The sequence below is a fragment of the Chiloscyllium plagiosum genome, chromosome 9, assembly GCF_004010195.1.
Source record: "Chiloscyllium plagiosum isolate BGI_BamShark_2017 chromosome 9, ASM401019v2, whole genome shotgun sequence".
Taxonomy (NCBI): Eukaryota; Metazoa; Chordata; class Chondrichthyes; order Orectolobiformes; family Hemiscylliidae; genus Chiloscyllium; species Chiloscyllium plagiosum.
Window position 1 is genome coordinate 16447656 of NC_057718.1, and position 19940 is coordinate 16467595.

Below are 19940 nucleotides of genomic sequence, written 5' to 3' on the forward strand. Positions count from 1 at the left end.
CCTCACAGCGCCAGAGACCCGGGTTCAATTCCCGCCTCAGGCAACTGTCTGAGTGGAGTTTGCACATTCTCCCTGTGTCTGCGTGGGTTTCCTCCGGGTGCTCCGGTTTCCTCCCACAGTCCAAAAATGTGCAGGTTAGGTAAATTGGCCATGCTAAATTGCCCGTAGTGTTAGGTGAAGGGGTAAATGTAGGGGAGTGGGTCTGGGTGGGTTGCTCTTCGGAGGGCCGGTGTGGACTTGTTGGGCCGAGGGCCTGTTTCCACACTGTAAGTAATCTAAGTAATAATAAATATTTGTGAAATTTAATTTCTTACGGATTCTCATATTTAGAAATGAGGTCCTCGCTTGTCCTGACGAAGACATGATTTTCCCTACAAATATCCGAGAGCTCTTGTGTTGCTCCAACTCTGATCTTTTAAATGCCTTCTTCCATCACCTCACCACTGGCAGCTGTGCTTTTTAATTTTTACTATGAAATTCTTTTTAAACTTTTCTTCATCTCCCTTTCCAATTCTTTGTCTTCCTTTCTCCCTCCTTAAAACTGACATGAACGTCAATTGAACCTTCTGACACTCTTCTCGGTACCCTTTTCATTGTTGCAATACCTATTGTTCACTGATTATGCTTCTAAGAAGTGTCATCAGGTGATGTTATATTCCCAGTGTGTTGTTGTATTCTGATTATTTATAACTGTATTTAGGTGATCCTAATAACAGAACTAGAGTAGATAGGGAAATTGGATGTCGAAACATATTAGGTGATTAAACCATCTTTCATTGATAGTACTTAATTATTTTCCCTTGGCAAGGGCAATTATACTGCAAAAAAAAGCTTTATCTCCATGAATATTTTTTGTTCAAAGTGCTTCTTTATTTTAAAGAAGACAATACTAGCCCAAGAAAAAATTCTTGACTTTGTTCTCTTACTAGCATTTGAATTCTTAGCCATGGTGACCTTTCCTGTTAGATTGTTTCAATTGACAGAAAATATCCAAGTGGAGCTCTTTTAGGAACAGCAGGGGCACAACTTCGAAATGGCTTATGTTGTACCACACCAGGAAACTATGTTAGAACCTTTGCTTTTCTAATGAAGTTTCAGGACACTTTCCATTGATCTTATCACTAGAATATTAATGCAGTGCAGGAAAGTTAACTTTATATTCTCCACTCATTCCAGTAAGAAAGCTTGATTTTTTTTAAAAATCAATATTTTAGATAACTGTTATTTCCTGTTATAAGTTGGAGGGTTTAGAATAAATGTACCCCTCCAACATTCAGTTCCCATTGTTGTAGGTTCTGATGACTGTCGGTATTGCTTATTTTTGAAAATGATGGATTTTTTCTTTGTAGCTGGAGAATTTAATGTTAGACAAAGATGGTCACATCAAAATCACAGATTTTGGACTTTGCAAAGAAGGAATTACAGATGCCGCTACAATGAAGACATTTTGCGGTACACCAGAATACTTGGCTCCAGAGGTAGGATCATTATAACTAAAGTCACCAGAACTTCCAATGTTAATAAGAGTTCTAAAAGAGACCAGAGAGAGAATATTTCTTCAAAGCCAATAATATCATTTCAATATGTTAAAATTTAAGAAAATCAACTTAACAAAAAGATATTTGGCTAAACTGTTACCTTTTGTTTGTCAAGTATGCTACATAGAGACATGTATCCTATTGCAGTGTGTAATTACACAATTTCAGGTTGCTACATCACAGTGTAGGCTGTTTGGCCAATTCTACTTTGATTTAATCCCCACTCTCTCCCTTCACTTCCTTCATGTAAGCATTGCCCTTTTTAGGCTTTGCTTGTGACTGGTTCACTGACCACATGGGTGTCTTCCTGGTGGTGGAATGTATGGAATGAAGTTTTTGCACTACAGTGTCTTTTTACTGAGTCACTACACAACAAATAAAACATTTGTTTGGCCCATTGTGTCTGTGCCGATTCTCCGAATTTACATCTTGCCTCATGCCGTTCTAAAAGACTTCTCACCTAACTCTGCACGCTGTTCTTTTTCAAATAACCGTCTAATTCATTTTTAAATACCTTGATTGAACCTATTTTCATTGTGATCTCAGGTAATGCATTCCAGAACCTAGCTATTCACTACGTGAAAAAGAATTCCTCATTTCACTTTTGCTGTTTTTGCTAATTATTTAAATTTGTGCTCTCTTGTACTCAATGCTTTCACAAGTGATGCCTACTTACGTTGTCCAGATTCACTCCATTATTTCTTTGTGACATTATCTTGGAGAAAATGGTATAAACATTTGCACCCATGCAAAATCCCTATGCAGTTATAAAATAATTTTAGTTTATCCAAAAATAATTCATATAATTTTTAATTCTGAATAAGCAGAGTAAAGAATTGAGAAGTAAATTGGCCTGTAAACAATGAAACAATGGTTCCATGGTAAGATGTTTCTTGTTTGAAATCTCAATTACCCTTTATGAATGAAAGTAATAATGTCTATTTCTGACATCTCTTAACTTACTTCCAACTGTACCAATATTGCATTCTGATATCAGTTCTGTATGTCTTATTTTTATTTCAACATTTAGACTGCTTTGCTTTAACTATTCAGAAAAAGGAAACCAATAATGTTAATTTTGACATTTAATTTTTAGCTTCTTTAACATGATTAATTTATAATGATGTGCATTTTTATTGCTGATTTTTATCTACTTAAATCATCCAATTCTGTGAACAATGTACTTGGAGAAATAGTAAAATCCAGAAATTGTCTGATCATGTTTCAATTTTGTAACAGATTATCACTGTTCAGATTACCATAAATCAGTACTCACAAGTATGTTGTCTAATGTAAATGACAACATAAAATTTAAAAGCTATATATTGAAGGTAGTCTTTTGACGCAATATGAGTGATTTGACAGAAAGAAGTAAGATGCAGGTTCATGCCAGAAACTATCACCATAGTGAATTTAGATTGCATTTAATTCAAGGCTGTGATAGATTGATTTTTAATTCACGGCTGTGGTAGATAGATTTTTAATTCAGGGCTACAATGTACGGATTTTTAATTCAAGACTGACCTAGATGGGTTTTTATCCAAGGCTCAGATAGACAATATTTAATTCATGGATGTGATAGATGGATTTTTAATTCAATGCTGACCTAGACAGGTTTCTAATTCAAGGTTGATGGATTTTGGATTGGTGAAGAAATCAAGGGTTATGGGGGAAAAGGAAAAGAAGTAGAATTGAGGATTATTAGATTAGCCATGATCTCACTGAAATGCAGAGCAGACATGATTTGCTGAATGGACTACTTCTGGTCCTATATCTCGTGGATAGCAAAGATGGTTGTATGGAGTGGGAAACAGTACTTGGGCCAATAAAGTCTGCTCTTTCACTCTTGGCAGTGGCTGGTTGCAAAGTGACATGGGCCAACCGCTGAAAACAAATGGACATCATGGTCAATAAATGCTGTATCGCTGGGGCAGACTTCCAAAGAAAAGCACAATGGAAAATATGCAACAGGCGTACTTGCGTTTACCCAAGGCATCTGTGAAAAACATATTCAATTAATGCCACCTTTGCATGTATCATGTAAAAACAATCCATATTTTGGAGATGTGACATAAGCCATTATATTAGTAAATATGAGAGACATCGGTGATGCGCTGGTATTAACTGGTATATAATATTTTTAAGTCATGAATATTTTAAGGTGGATCTTGTTGCATGTCTACACAGTCAGGTGAACAATTTTTATTTTCTAGTTTTCAGGAATTAGAAGATTTTTACTAATCCAATGTAGGGTGCATTTTATGTTTTATTTTTAAAAAGCTTTAACCATGTGAAAATAAATGTTAGGAAGCCTGACACTCAATGATGGCAAGAAATATCTTATGTGCTAGGTGATATTTGCATTAAGATGTGTTCTCACCAAAAGTGGATGTTAAATAGTGACAGATAGTGGCAGATGGGGACAAATGAGAAGGGTAGTACAGGTATTTGTGAAATCCAGCAAAATGTTGCACAGAACTGTTGTAAAATAGTAAAGGCTTGCTTTTTCCTAGCATATGTTCTATTTGAATTGAAAGCTGGATGCATCAAAGACAGTAAATTATGAAATGTTTACCAATGTATTTTTTGTGAAGAATGCCCAGATGATGAATCAAACAACCACAATACGGAAGAAGGAATCCATGTCAGCAGCGCTGTTTTTGGAGGTGGTATCATCCGAACGGATATGACATAGGCAAAGGAACTGGGAGAATGGGATGGAATTCTTGCAGGACGTGGGAGGGGAGGAGCTGTAGTGAAGATAGCTATAGGAATCATTGGCTATATAATGTAGAAATGTACTTCAGTCATCTACACTATGTATATTGTGTTAAGTGAATAGAATCACATGATATTATAAAGTGTTCTGTTCATTTAAAATCTACAGTTTATTAGATCAAAATATTCTAGTTGTTCTCATTGTGGAAAATATGTTAATTCTGTGAAAAAAAGATTTAATTTGATGTGGAGGTGACCTACTAAGTTCAGGTAGGTGCGATAGCTCTGAAAAAGCATATGGACCATATTGACTTGGGGCATGCTCTCTAAATGGGTTTTGGGGAGGGAATCCACAATTGGATCCGACTGCTCTACCGCAACATCATTATTGTAATCTCAATCAATGGGTGGGAATCAGAAAACTTCATGATCAGATCTGCAATCAGACAAAGCTGCCCACGTTCTGCTGCCTTATTTGTATGTTATACAGAACCTTTTGCAGAGGAAGGCCACGAGCCTGAGAGGCAATGGCAATGGAATAGCCTGCAGGTCAAAGCCTTCTGGTAAAAGGATGACATGGCTGTTTTCTGCTTAGACCCGCTGTCAGTACACAGACTCACGAACATCTGCAACAGTTTTAACTAGCCTTGGGAAGATGAGACACACCCAACACTGCTTTTATTCTGATGGCCACTGTTGTGAGTGGTTACATCCGTTGACCTTGGTGTGCAACACCAAGTGTCACTAAGTAATGAGGTTCTACCTTTCTCTGGTGTTATAAAGGGTGGGTTTGACCTCAGCACCGTGGAATGCTCCGGGTAGTTGGACTGTATCTACATGTCCTTTATGCAAAGTTTGTAAAGAAAAATATCTTTGACCGCATGACTTTCAAGAAGTGATCGGCAAGTAATGTCCTCAAGTTCCTGAGAGAAAAGGAGTGGTGGATCCTGTCGCATATTTGCCTGAGCAGACTGTCAAAGTCATTTGGCAGAATGCCTCATCACCAGAATTTTCCAGCAAGCACCAAAACGGTTGATGGTGAGAAGGGCACTGCCCGTCAGAACCTTCATGCATGCTCAGTCTTTGTGCACCACCGCATGCTACCCTCAAAGCAACTGCACTGACAAAGAGACTGTCATCTCTTTCTTGAATTTGCTCTGCAAAGAAGATCTGGAGAGAGAGAGAAATGCCATAGCTTTTGTCAAGGTTTGTCTTGAGCAGCTCAGCGACGCAAAACTCTGTGCTCTACAGATTGTTCCACAGGGTACACACTGAGACAAACATTGACTGTGCGTGGAGGACCATCAACTCGGTGAAAGACGCTCTTTGATCTGCCCGATACTTGCTGGTTGACCAGTGTAAAGAGTTGACCTCAATTGGGGGTTGCAGACTGGCACATTGTAACATCCAGGACTGCATACTAAGGGCTGCACTAAAACTTGGAGTAGCGGCCGCTAAGGCACTGAGGGAAAAGGCTACGATCTAAGGTTTTTCTATTGAAGTATAATGAGGGTCTCTTTCGTTATCAGGCCCTCTCATTGCCTCACTCTATGTAAATACTGTCCTGCATTAGTAAGAAATGCCTTTTTTTTGCAACTGCAGGGTATGTGGAATTCTAATGTTCAGTTTTGTTGGTATTGCAAAGTCTGTGCAGAACTGCTTTAGTATCTGTGAATGTACTTAAAAAATATATTTTTTACAATTAAAAAACATTTTTTACAATTAAAAAACAAATTGACTACTCATCTCCACTATGTGCTGAGGGGCGCACTGAAGCTTGGAGCAGCAGCCACCCAAGGTGTAGTGAGGAAAGACCAGCATCTAAAGCCTTTGGTGCATGAAAATGAGCATAGTTCCCTGCATAAGTAGAAAATGCCTTTGTTTTTTCAACTGTAGAAATGCTCTGAATGTCAAAATTCCAATACTTTGTTTATTTTCTCTGTAAAGACTGTACATTACTGATTTAGAACATTTGCATATGTTTATATATTTTTATGCATGAAGTATGTTTTTGAAATGTGAGAAAAGACCACTCATCTTCTAGAATGCTCCTTTGCAAAGAAAGTTTGGAGAGAGATGCAGTGGTTTTTGTTGAGGTTCATCCCAAGAAGCTCTGTGACACAGGACTCTGCTCTTCAAGGTGTTCCCCAGAGCACATATTGTGACAGAGTTGGCTTTGACTGAATGTTGCAGACTGGCACATTCCAAGGTCTTGGACTACATGCTGAATGATGTTTTGTTTGTTGTATTTCTCTGCAAAGACTGTACAGAACTGATTTATAACCTTTCATGTATAGATGATGTTTATGAATAAAAAATGTTTTTGTAATAAATAGACCAGAAACTGAGCTGGATCAACAAAAAAATACTTTTCTCCAAGGACAGGTCAGAGACTAAAATCTTCTGACAAGCTAACTCTCATCCTGACAATACTAAAGCTTGAGAAAAGTGAGGACTGCAGATGCTGGAGATCGAGTAGAGAGTGTGGTGTTGGAAAAGCACAGCAGGTCAGGCAGCATCCGAGGAGCAGGAGAATCCTGATGAAGGGCCTTTGCCTGAAACGTCATTTCTCCTGCTTCTAGGATGCTGCCTGATCTGCTGTGCTTTTCCAGCAACACACTAAGTCCTCAAACATGACACTGTCCAAGATAAAGCATCCTATTTGATTGACATTCCATCTGTGTCACCTTAGATATTCATTTCCTTCATCACCTTAAACGTTCACGTGCTCCAACACCAATGCACAGTGGCAGCAATTTGTATTGCCTATAGGATGCGCTGCAACAGCTTTCAAAGGCTTCTTCAAACAAGCTCATTTCAGACTTGTAATCGCCACAACTCAGAAGTACATGGATGATCAATGCATGAGAACACAGTCACTTGCAAGTTTCTCTTTATGTTACAAGCCATCCTGAAGTTGGCCATCCAGCACTGTTGTTGAAAAATCATTGTGGATCTTGTCTCCACCTTGCCAGCTTTCTGAACCACACTGACTACAGTGGTGTAAGAAGGCTTCCACATATTCTCCATGGCAAATGGGAATACAGAGGAACCTCGATTACCTAAAGGACACAGGTGGGGAGTATTTCGCTCGGTTAATCGAATGCTGGATGCTGTACATCTCTTTGACTCTTTGACTTTATTACATTGTAAACATTGAGACCTTACGATTTTGCCGGATAATCCGATATTCGGATAATCGAAAGCCAGATAATTGATGTTCCTCTATACCCCCCTAGGCACCAATGCTGACATTGTGAAAGAAGATAAATGGATAAACAAGATAACTGTATGATGAACAATTTCAATAAAGTAAATTTTAGAAAACTCAAAAATAATTTAAAATGACCGCCACTAAGACTTTGAACAATTTAGGGTCGATGGAGATTAGAATACCAAGAAAATAATTGAGAAAATAATTAAGCAAAGTGCAGTTTCGAGGTGATGAAGGTATGGGTAAGGGTTGTGGCTGTTTCATGTAACAAGGTAGGGTTAGACCTGGGAAATGTCAAATTAGAAGTGAATAGCCTCTGGGGTGGTTGTGATTTGTGGTTTAATTTTCAGTTCTGGGTTGCACAGAGTGTGGAGATTATGTAGTTTATGTCAACTTAAGCAAACAACTAGTTGAAGAGATGCAGTTCATATTTTGTAGTGTATTGTAAATGGTTACACCAGCTGAATTTCTTCTACTTGTTTCAAACCTCAAACAACCAGGAAAACAAAATGATTAACATAAACGATGAGAACAACTACAGAAAAGATATAGCACATATTCGGACACGGCTTCTGTACAAAAATACAGAAGCTGAAGTCTACTGTTTTTTTTAAAAATGGTTTCTGGGAAGCGTGCATTGCTGGCTAGGTCAGCATTTAATGCCCATTTTTAAATGGAGAAGTGGTGTTGAACTACCTTCTTGAACTGCTGCAGTCTTTAGGTTACAAGGATAGATATAGTGTTATTAGGAAGAGACTTCCATAATTTTGACAGGGCAACAGTGGAGAAATAGAACAATTACTATTCCAGGTAAAAATGGTTTGTGGCTAGGAGTGGAACTTGTAGTTGGTTGCATTCCAATGCATCTGCTGCCCTTGTCCTGCAAAGTATTATAGGTTATGCGTTCATGAGATTTTACAGACACTATGTAGACTTGTGCCTGTAAAATAAATGATGTAAAACAAATAAAAATAATGGACCTGCCAAGTTGAGAGTCTTTGAGTATCCAAAAGCATAGAAGATGAGGTAATACTCAAAAATCGTGCACATGAAAGTCTAAAAAAAAAACTCTTTTGGAAAGCTTAGAGGAGTGTAGAAAGTACAAGGGTGAAGTCAAGAAAGAAATTGGGAAAGCAAAGAGTAGATACAAGAAAACAGTGGCTGGTAAAATTGAGGAAAATATAAAGATGTTTTATCAGTACATTGCCATCCCCTGTGCATTCTCCAAGTAGTACTCAGTTTGGAGGTGTACTAATCCATCAACTAAGTTGGGGAAGTTTCATTGCTCATGTTAGACCTGATACTGTGAAACTTCATAGGGTCCAAAATCTGTGCTGAGAACCTTCAAGACAACTCTCTCCTGAATATCTACTATAGTGCCACCACCACTGGTGGATCTGTCCGACCAGTAACTGGGACATAACCAGGGCCCGTGATGGTAATGTCTAGAACACAGCCATGGAATCATACCTTACAGACATTATCAGGCTGCAGCTTGATTAGTCTTTGGGAGAATTTTGGCATAACCTCTAGATGTTAGAAAGGAGGACCTTACATGGTTGACAGGGCTGCATTTGATCTTGTTGGTCCCTGGGTCTTTACTGAGGGTTCATTCTGGTTTCATTCCTTTCATTAGATTTTGTTGCGTTTTGATACAACCGAAAGATTTGACAAGCCATTTCAATGGAATTTAATATTAAACTGCATTTCTGAACCCAAAGTCATATGTAGATGAGGACAATCAGACTTTCTTTCCTAAAGTCATTATTAAACCAGATGTTTGTTTTCAGCAAATGACAGTGATAATATTAAAGTGAGAAAATGATCCAGTGTAATTTTGCTGAATTAGGAATCTAGAAATACAAGCAATATCTGAGTATTTGGGTTGAAATCCCACCATGGCAGATGGTGAAATTTGAATTCAATAAAAATATCGAATTAAAAGTCTAGAGGTGACCATGAAAACAGTGACAATTGTAATAAAAACTCATCTGGTCCACTAATGTTACTTAGGGAAACTTTAGAATATTTGGTCTGGCCCTACATATAACTGACAGCAATGTGATTGACTTTTAACTGTCTTCTGCAATGGCCGAGTAAGCCATTCATTTGCAATAATCGCTAGAAAGTCTCAAAAAAAGCAATGAAACATTAGTTGACCACCTGGCATCAACTAATGTTCCAGAAGCAAAAGTGGCAAACACAGCCTTGACTGCTCTGCAAAGTCCTTCTTATTAACATAACAAGAAAAGCTGCGAAGCTGGGAATCTGGAACAGATACAGAGAATGCTGGAAAAAACCAGCAGATCTGGCAGCATTTGCAGAGGGAAATAAAATTAATGTTTCAAATCTATTATGACTCCTTTAGAGGTTGGAGGTGAGCTGACTCTCAGTTGCCCAATGTATTACTAATGACACTATCATCGCGAAGTTTTCAAGTTCCCCACAAGCCACTTGCAACCCTGACTTTGAAATATATCACTGTTCCTTCAGTGTTGCTGGATCAAAATCTAAAATTAAATAAATACTGGTCCAGTCAATGATGTCCACATCCTGTGAATGAATTTTTTAAAAAGCCGTTTGACTAACTTTCAAATCTAGATTGTTAAAAATTGAATTCACATTTTATCATCTGTCATGGTGAGATCCAAACATATTTCCCCAGAAAATTAATCTTGCAAAATCACAAGTTGCTGGGAAAGCTCAGCAGGTTTAGCAGCATCTGTGGAGAGAAAGCAGAGTTAATATTTCGGGTCCAGTGAACCTTCTTCAGAACACTTCTCAATCTGACCTATGAAGAGAGATTGAGCAAAATGGGCCTGTGTTCTTTAGAGTTTAGAAGAATGAGAGGTGATCTCATTGAAGCTTAGAAGACAATTAAAAGGATAGATAGGGCTAATGCAGATAAAATGTTGCCCCAGTTAGAGAGTCTACAACGAAGCAGCACAATTTAAAAATAGGGGAAATGCCCCTTAGGTCCAATATGAAAATAGTTTTATTTTCTCCAGGTCATGAACCTTTGGTATTCCGTACCATAAGGCTGTGGAGGCTCAGTCTTTGAGTCTATTTAAGGTAGAGATTGATAGATGTATGATTACCAATGACGTACAGATGTATGAGAATGGGATGAGTAAAAAGCACTAAAGTGTTCAATCCACCATAATTGTATTCAATGATGGAACAGGTGAGAGTCATGGAGTCATTCAGCATGGTAACAGACCCTTTGGTACATCTAATCCACATTGACCATGTTCCCAAACTAAACTAGTCCCACCTGCCTGCTTTTGGCCCAGATCTGTCCAAACCTTTCCTGTTCATGTACTTATCCAAATATCTTTTAAACGTAATTGTAAACGTACCTGCATCCACCACTTCCTCTGACATTCACTGCACACACTAACCACACTCTGTGTAAAAAAATGTTGCCCCTTATCCTTTTTAAATCTTTCTGCTCTCACCTTAAAAACGTGCTTGATGGACTAATTGACCGATTACTGTTCCTATCCCATTTTGTTATCAAGGAAGCTTACTTGTCTAATTGTGTTTTTTTCAGTTTTCATAGAAATATAATAAAGGGACAATTTGGTTTGAGGCATGCAAACGTGAAACATGTATGTTAGTCAAGTGGTTAGATTACTGGATGAATAAAAGTGACTATGCAGCAGTTTCATTATAAATACCATCCTTATCCTTGTGGAAACATAGTTGGCTATCAGTTATCCTCAGCAAGTCACTTAAGTTATAACAAACTGTTGAAAAGAATAATTGCAGTATGAGAGTCCAAGAAGGCCTGCCTTACCAGCACCCAGGAATTAATTTTACAATGGTCCCTAGTTATTGTGTTTCCCATATAACATACTTACATTTATTATACTAAATTAACAATAAATTATATGGAAAATTGCTGCAGTTCAGGACTTTCAATGGACTGAGGAGCTATAGAATAGGAGCTACCACTATCAGGAAGGTATAATCACTTAATAGGTCTCTATACACTGGTAGTTAAACAATGATACAAATACCTGACAATATCTAGGAGGATGTAAGTTATGAAGATAGGAAATACAGGCACATGTAAGGTTTTTGATAGGATATTTTAATACATAACACTGCAGCAGGTACTATAATAATCCTGTTGCCACATTTGCTACTTGGGTTAGTTTTTTTAAAAATTAAAAGTTCTGATGTTTACAGTTACAATTGGGTTTGCCTTTGTGAACTCATTTCAATCTCTAACGCATGAGTTGGAAGCTATTGAGCAGACTTTGAACCATGCGTCACCAAGGGCAGTTAGGATGATTTCTCTTGCCCAAATAACTATACGTTCATGTAAGTAAATATTTAAAATTGATGATTCTCACTTTTTTTAAAAAAACATCTTCCTTGCTCTAAATGTTTGAAGTTCTTTAAACTGTTTGGAATGGTGGTGATATAGTCTGAAGGCCTGAATGAGGCTTTTGCTCTACTTCTTATTTGTCACAAACTGCATTATAAATGGAGCCTCCCAATTCAACAATCTGGTAGTCTGTTCTGTACCACCACAGCTCTTTTTTAGTTGCTGTGCCTTTTTTGCTAGCTACTACCAATAATCTATGCATAGCAAACTTCCAGTCTTGTACCTCTGCTATTTCTGTTTGCCTTTGAAGAGTTCCTTTGTATGGAATGCTAGTATAATATTATCACTATTGAGCAACTTTCTGCATGGCATACCTGTGCCTTGAATACTGGACAAGCAAGGCTGAACAGCTTTTCATCTGGACAAGATACGCTAGGCAGAAGAAAGGGCTAAACAGGTTTCCCTTCGCTGGCTTAGATATATATTTGGTACCTCTTGTAAATAGGAGCTGGAGTAAGCCATTTGTCCCTTAGAGCCTTCTGCCAGTCAATAAAATTGCAGCTGATTTGTTTGAGACCTTAATTTCACCTTTTCCACCTTGCAGATTTAAAATTTCTAACTCAACCTTGAATATACTCAATGACCCAGCCTGCACTGCTCTCTGTGGAAGACACTTCCAAAGATTACCAACTCTTTAAGTCAAGTTCCTAGAACTTGCTAATTCTATCATTGCTAAGCCAACAGCATATGTGCTGTATTTGCTACAGTCATCGAATGGGTGACAACTGAATACCTAAGGACCTTCTGTACCATGATCTGGCCACAGAGTTATAACTATTTGAACATCTATATCATTGCCTGAGGGCCTATCGATATATGAAGGAGGAGTGCATTAATGCAGACAACTGGGAAATGTTTGTCGATGGAGCTTGACTGTCTGGAAGAGTATTGGAAGGGGTCTGGAAAGGAAAACAAATATCTCTACTTATTGTGAAGAGAATCCAGGAAAAAATAGAAAACATTGAATCATGCATCTTCTCATTCCACTGATTTTCTCTGCAGCAAATGAAACAGAGACTGTCACACTAGATAGGGCTCCCAAGTAACAGCAGCAATGCTTACGAGAGGATTACCATGACACAACTATTATTTAATCAGACAGTAGGATGCCACTACAATGAATTTTGGTTTATTGTTTTAAGTTGGTTTCTAAATTGTTCTACTTTCTTCTCCTTTCAATCACAAGATTCCCACGGTTGGTACCATGACATTTATAAGTAATGCAGCTTGATATCCATTTTATTTAATATTGAAGTATATGTTTCTCTAGTTATCTGAGATAAGTGTTTATATTAACCTGAATTAAGAGGTAGACATGGAAGTATTAGGTAGAATCTTTGACTTTTGACTGTAGCTCTGAATAATATCATGTTTCAAATGTATAACTTGTCAATCATATTATGTACAAATATTTTGGTTGAAACTAAGAGTTAGATTGATAACCGGAAATAGAAGTGCTGACTAAAATCTGATTCAAATCAAATAATTTGAATGTATATATCTATTTATTGTAGTGAACGTCATCTCCAGTCTCCTTTCTCTGTAGCTTTTGAACATGTTGTCTCCTCACAAATTTATCCACTTCTCTGAATTCCTTGTTTGAATCTCCCTGTTCATATTTTCACTCTTACAACAGTATTGAACCAGCTCCTGTCACAGTGACAAATGACATTCTGTTACCTCTGTCCATTATCTCTTGTCATCATTCTCTGCTTGTTTACCATCTTTCAATGTTGACTCATAGTTCTCCTCCAGTTCTTCTCCTCTGTTGACGAGTTGCATGGGATTATGCTTGCCTTGATCCATTTCTGCTTGCTTGTGGCTAGATAATCATCCTCAATTGGTTTTGTTTCTACATGTGCACCATTACATTTGGTGTCCCATGCATGGAAAGAGTGCCCCCATTTCTCATCTACATTATCCCTTGGCAATGTTATCCAAAAACACAGCATCAATTTATACATCAGATAACAATGTTGTGATCCTAGCTGTTAACAGAAAAGTCAGCTTCCAGAGTGGAACCTGGATTGATAGACTCCAAGTTTTATTTTTGAAGTCTAATTACGTGATGGTTAGTCAGTGAAGATATTTACATGAGGCTTGTGAATGGACGTGGAGAAATGTTGGCAGACCAGGCCTCAGTGTGGAAGGTCCAAACAGGTGCTTTGTACTGTGAGTTCCAGAAGGTCGAGGGAACCTAGTTCCTTGATCCACAGCTGTCATCAGGAAACCTGGTTTTCATGGTTAATGTTTAAAAAGTTGGAACAGTGAGGCTTATGATTTAATGTTCATATTTAAAGTGCTAACATTTTGAAAAGAGTTGGTCATCATCTACCTGTCTACCTTAGTTAAAACTGGAAGGCAATGGGTTTGAGGCTGGTTTGGAGTAGGATTCTGATTTCAGGACTCTAAACAACCAAAGTGACTCACTTCACCCCTTGAGTTCAGCTCTTTTATCTGTGTTGGGATCAAGTCTACAATGAGGTCAGGAGATTTAGCATTTGACTGAGTGTTGTTGCAATGCTAGAGTGAAAGGATTTAAGTGAGAAAGCTTTTCCATGGTTGGAGCCATATTTAGTGTAACAGAAGATGATTGGGCTGTTAATCAATCCTGTCACCCCTGGAAATTCCTCAGAATTGTGTCCTTAGCCCAACCATTTCAGCTATTCTTCAATGATTTTCCTGTTGGCATAAGTTCATAACTGGAGATGTTTATTGATGATTGCACAATGTTAAGCACCATTGGAAAATCTTCAGATGCTGCAAGTAATAGGTCCATTTGCAACATGTTCTGAATGCTATTCAAATTTGGGCTGATACATAGTAAGTTACATTCATATCACAATAGCACCAGGCATTGACCATCTCCAACAAGTGACAATTCAACCATCATCCCTTGAAATTTAATGCTACAACTATTATTGAATCACTGACTATCAACATCCTAATGGTTACTGTAACCAGAAACTGAACTGGATCAGCCACATAAATACTGTGGCTACAAGAGTGAGTCAGAGCTAGGGGTTCTCTGGGACATAATTCACCACCTAACCCCAACAATTGTCCAGCATTCACAAAGTGTAATTCAGAAGTGTAATAGAATAATCTCTACTTGCCTGGTTGATTGCAGCTTCAAAAACACTCGAAACTTGGCATCATCCAAAACAAAGCAGTTGCTTTGATTGACACTCCACGTACTACCTAAGACATTAATTCACTCCACTACCAATGCTGTGGTGGCAGTAGTATGTATCATAATCTGCCAAGTCTCCTTTCCCAACACCTAAACCCATGATTGCCATAAGAATAAGGAAGCAATTTCTCACCATCATAATTTGTATGCTGCTCTCCAATCCACATATCATCCTGGAACTATATTGCTGTTCCTGTGTCTTCTCTGTACCTGTATCAAAATCATGGAGCTCCTTAACAGCACTGTAATGGACTGTATCACTTCCAAAAGAGGGCTCACCAATACCTTTTCAAGGGCAGTTAAGGATAGACAACATACTGCCACTAGGAGAAAGTGAGGACTGCAGATGCTGGAGTACCAGAGTTGAAAAATGTTTTGAGGTTGAGGTGAAAGGTGTTAGTAAAGCGCACGACATTTTTTTAACATACTGCCACTGCCAGCAACATTCACGTCCCATGAAAGAACAGAAACAATTGTGTCAAGTCTTGGCTAAACCACACTTATGAGTACTTTATGCAGTTCTGGTTATGATATTATAAAATAGATATAAAGATGCTGGAGTGGTTGCAGAGAAGATTTACAAATATAATAACAAATGCGTAGGTATACATATCAGAAAAAGATTGATAGGTTGTGTCTCTGATGCCTGAAAGAGAAGGTTTGAGGGGTCACCTAATACCAAATAATAAATGAGGCGTAACACATTATGAAAGGTTTTGATAGAGTGCATATAGAAAAAAATGATTCCTATTGTGGGAAAAGAGCATAACTGTAAGCTAGTAATAGAAGAGTCTCACCAAAAAAATTTGAACATGACATTCTGAAGAAACTTCTTTATCCAATGAGTGGTAAAATGTGGAACATGCTTGCATAGAGTTTTTTTAAGCAAACAGTGTTTAATGGAAATTAGGTAATCTTCTGAGAGAGAAGAAAATAGATGCTCCCAATAGTAGATTTAAGTAAGAAAAAACATGGGAGCAAACTTGAATGGAAATTTAAAAACCAGCATGGATTGCTTGGGCTTTTTGGGTTGCTATGTTATCTGATTTCTATGTACAACCCATGTGCCAAAAAGGTGGGTTGGGGCAAATGAATACAGTTGATATGTTGATTATTGAAATGTCACATGTGAAGTTTTCAGTAACTGAAAATGACTTTTTTTTTACAAACAAAAACACAGAAAAATCAATTTTATATTGGAACTGTGATGAATTTTGTTCCTGAAAGTGGACTATGTGGAGTTCTTCGGATGTGCTAGGCTGGTGTAGAGTGTCAAAATTGAATTGCAGTGACTTTATTTTTTAAAAAAAACAAATTGTATCAAATTTGAGATATCATGCCAAACAGTATCAATTATCTAGACACGTTGCTGGCAAACTAACTCCTAGCAACTCTGTCCTCTACAAGCTTTCATTGTTCCTGTGATATCTCTCACTCTCTCTCTAAACAATCTTGCTATATCTGTATAAATTTTGGCACAATCTACTTTTCCCTTTATTGCATTGAAGCACAAGCAGAATGTTTGTGTAGAACTATGGTTTGAATGTACCCTGCTTAGAGAGACTTACCAGACAGTTTAAATTATTAGAATATTTTTTCTTGTGTTCTTGCTGAGCAAGGAGTGGTGTCTGTACAAACACTTCTGGTATGAACTTGGATATTATTATCTTAAAGAAAATAGGACTAAAATGTCACTTGTGCATAAAACATTGTGCACAAAACATTATGCATTTTAATAGAAATGAAAATCTTGGGGGCGAATTCTATACAGTACCATTTTAATGTATTTTGTTTCATTGATATTTAAGTGCAGTGTCTGAAAATTTACTTTAATAATGCTTTAGATAAACTGAAAACACAAAATTAGTGATCAGACTTGAACAACATGCACTTTGTTTGCATAGGTTTTAGAAGACAACGACTATGGCCGTGCTGTTGATTGGTGGGGTCTAGGTGTTGTTATGTATGAGATGATGTGTGGCCGGCTACCTTTCTACAATCAGGACCATGAGAAACTTTTTGAATTGATTCTGATGGAGGACATTAAATTTCCGAGAACTCTTTCATCTGATGCAAAATCATTACTCTCTGGATTGCTTATAAAAGATCCGAATAAAAGGTAATTAATTAAATGTTTCTACAAAAACTCCCTTGTGTTAATTTTTTTTCAATTTTGGTCTGTTCTTGAACTGACACATATGCAGTACCATGGTAATTTATGGAACACTGCTATCTATCATCAATGTGATCTCACCTCTGAGATAGTAGAATTCAAGATATTGGCTGGGAGTAAAATTACAGGATCTATTTTCTGTGAGATATTCCGATAATTATCGAGAAAACATAATGTTTGTTGTGAGTAAAGCTGCATGTGCACCTATCTGTGTGAATGTGTTATTGGCGAATATTCTAGACTCATCCTGGTATTCTAATTGAAGCTTCTTGTTTTGATCAGGTTTGGTAAGAAATATTGTGCATACCAGAATTTGGTCAATGAAAATATAACCAGATTAGATAGAATTTCTGTGCGTTGTAATGTCATTATAGTGCAGGTGACCAATGCAATGATTTTAACCCAATTTACCTGGCACGCATGCGGGAAGAGATGTTTGAATCAGAGAAGAAGCCTACTGGAAGTTCCATCCAATTTTACAAAGTCTAAGATTAGATAAAAGGGCTGTTGTGGCACAATGGTAGTGTTCTTCCTTCTGGGTCAGAATGTCCTGATTTCAGTCCCACTGGAGATGTGTCATAACATGTCTGAGCAGGTTAACTAAAAATATGTAAAATCAGATGGAGTATAAAATAAGTATCTGAACTGAACTTGTCTGTAAGATGTTTAAGCAGAAGTAGGCCATTCAGCCAATTCAATGAGTTTGCGCCCAATCTGATAATCTTTAGCTTCACTTTCCTGTCTTTTCTCCATAACCCTCAATTGCCTTGCTCGTTAAAAATTTGTCTATCTCACCCTTGAATCTACTTGGTGAGTCAGCCTCAATAGTCCTGTGGTAAAGAATTACACAATTTCACTAACCTCTTATATAAGAAATCCCTCCTAATCTCTGTTTTAAAAGAGTGGCCTGTATTCTGAGATTAGGCCCTCTGGTCTTAAACTCTCGCACAAGGGGAAACAAGGTTTCTGCTCTTACACTGTCAAGTCCCCTAAGAATCTTACATGTTTCAAGAAGGTCACCTCTCATTCTTCTACGCTACAATCTGTACAGGCCAAACCTCTCCTCATAAAACAGTCCCTCCATTCATGAGATCAGTCTCATGAACCTTTTCTGGATTACCTCCAAAGCCAGTATATCTATCCCTAGATAAGTGGCCCAAAACTGTTCACAGTATTCCAGCTGTGGTCTGACTACTGCCTTGTATTGCTTTAGCAGGACTTCCTCATTTGAATTCCCTTTGAAATAAAGGCGAACATCCCATTTGCCTTCTCTATTATCTCATAGAGTCATAGAGATGTACAGCATGGAAACAGACTCTTCGGTCCAACCCATCCATGCCCACCAGATAGCCCAACCCAATCTAGTCCCACCTGCAAGCACCCGGCCCATATCCCTCCAAACCCTCCCTATTCATATACCCATCCAATTGTCTCTTAAATGTTGCAATTGTACCAGCCTCCACTACGTCTTCTGGCAGATCATTCCATACCTGTACCACCCTCTGTTTGAAAAAATTGCCCCCTAGGTCTCTTTTATATCTTTCCCCTCTCACCCCAAACCAATACCCTCTAGTTCTGGACTCTCTGACCCCAGAGAAAAGACTTTGCCTATTTACCCTATCCATATCCCTCATAATTTTGTAAACCTCTATAAGGTCACCCCTCAGTCCCCAACGCTCCAGGGAAAACAGCCCCAGCCTGTTCGGCCTCTCCCTATAGCTCAAATCCTCCAACTGTGGCAACATCCTTGTAAATTTTTTCTGAACCCTTTCAAGTTTCACAACATCTTTCCGCTAGGAAGGAGACCAGAATTGTATGCAAAGCTGCAACATGTCCTCCCAACTCCTGTACTCAATGCTTTGTCCAATAAAAAAAACATACCAAACGCCTTCTTCACTATCCTATCTACCTGCGACTCCATTTTCAAGGAGCTATATCTGTTGAACTTGTATGCTTGAGTTTTATGCATGAAGGTTATCATATCCCCTTTTGTGCTGTAGCATTCTGTAGTCTTTCCCTATTTGACTAATGTTCTGTTCCTGTATTCTTCCTGCTAAAGCGCATACACTCTCATTTCCCCATATTATATTCCATCTTGTGTCAAGTTGTTGCCCACTCATTTAACTTGTCTCTATGGTAAAAACAAGGACTGCAGATGCTGGAAACCATCAACTAGGTAAAGCCCATCATTCCTGATGAAGGGCTTTCGCCCGAAATGTCGATTTTCCTGCAGCCTGACCTGCTGTGCTTTTCCACCACCACTCTAATCCTAACTTGTCTCTATCCCAAGTTCAACCCTTTGAGTCATTCTCACCACCTGCATTCCTACTTCTCTGTGGCATCCACAAACTTTCTGAAGCACATTCACTTTCCACATGCAAGCCATGAATACATTGCAAATAGTTGTGGGCTCAGCACTGATCCATATGGGTTTCCACTAGTTACAGGTTGCCATCCTTATCTCAACTCTCTGTCTTCTATTAGTTTGCTGTTCTCAATGCATGCTAATATACTACCCCCCAGCACCACGGGCTTTTATCTTAATAAGTAATCTAACATGCAGTACTTTATCAGGTGCCTTCTGAAACTTCAAATATTATTACATCCACAGCTTTCCTTTTATCTATCCTGTTTGTTACTTCCTCAAAGGAATGACACAATATTGGACAGATTTGGTTAAAATTGGAGCTGATGTGCTATCTCGGTGA

The 19940-nt window shown here is 38.1% G+C and overlaps 1 protein-coding gene across 7 annotated transcripts in view; it reads left to right on the top strand.

Moving 5' to 3' along the window:
• Positions 1 to 19940, top strand: part of LOC122552657 (RAC-gamma serine/threonine-protein kinase) — a 482101-nt gene that overhangs the window by 439904 nt on the left and 22257 nt on the right. For 6 of the 7 annotated variants that reach the window (XM_043695471.1, XM_043695470.1, XM_043695472.1 and 3 more), the window contains 2 exons: positions 1350 to 1478; positions 16964 to 17178. In XM_043695471.1, the coding sequence (XP_043551406.1) occupies positions 1350 to 1478; positions 16964 to 17178 (344 nt within the window). The remainder of the gene's footprint in view (positions 1 to 1349; positions 1479 to 16963; positions 17179 to 19940) is intronic. The other variant, XM_043695475.1, reaches the window with a different exon arrangement.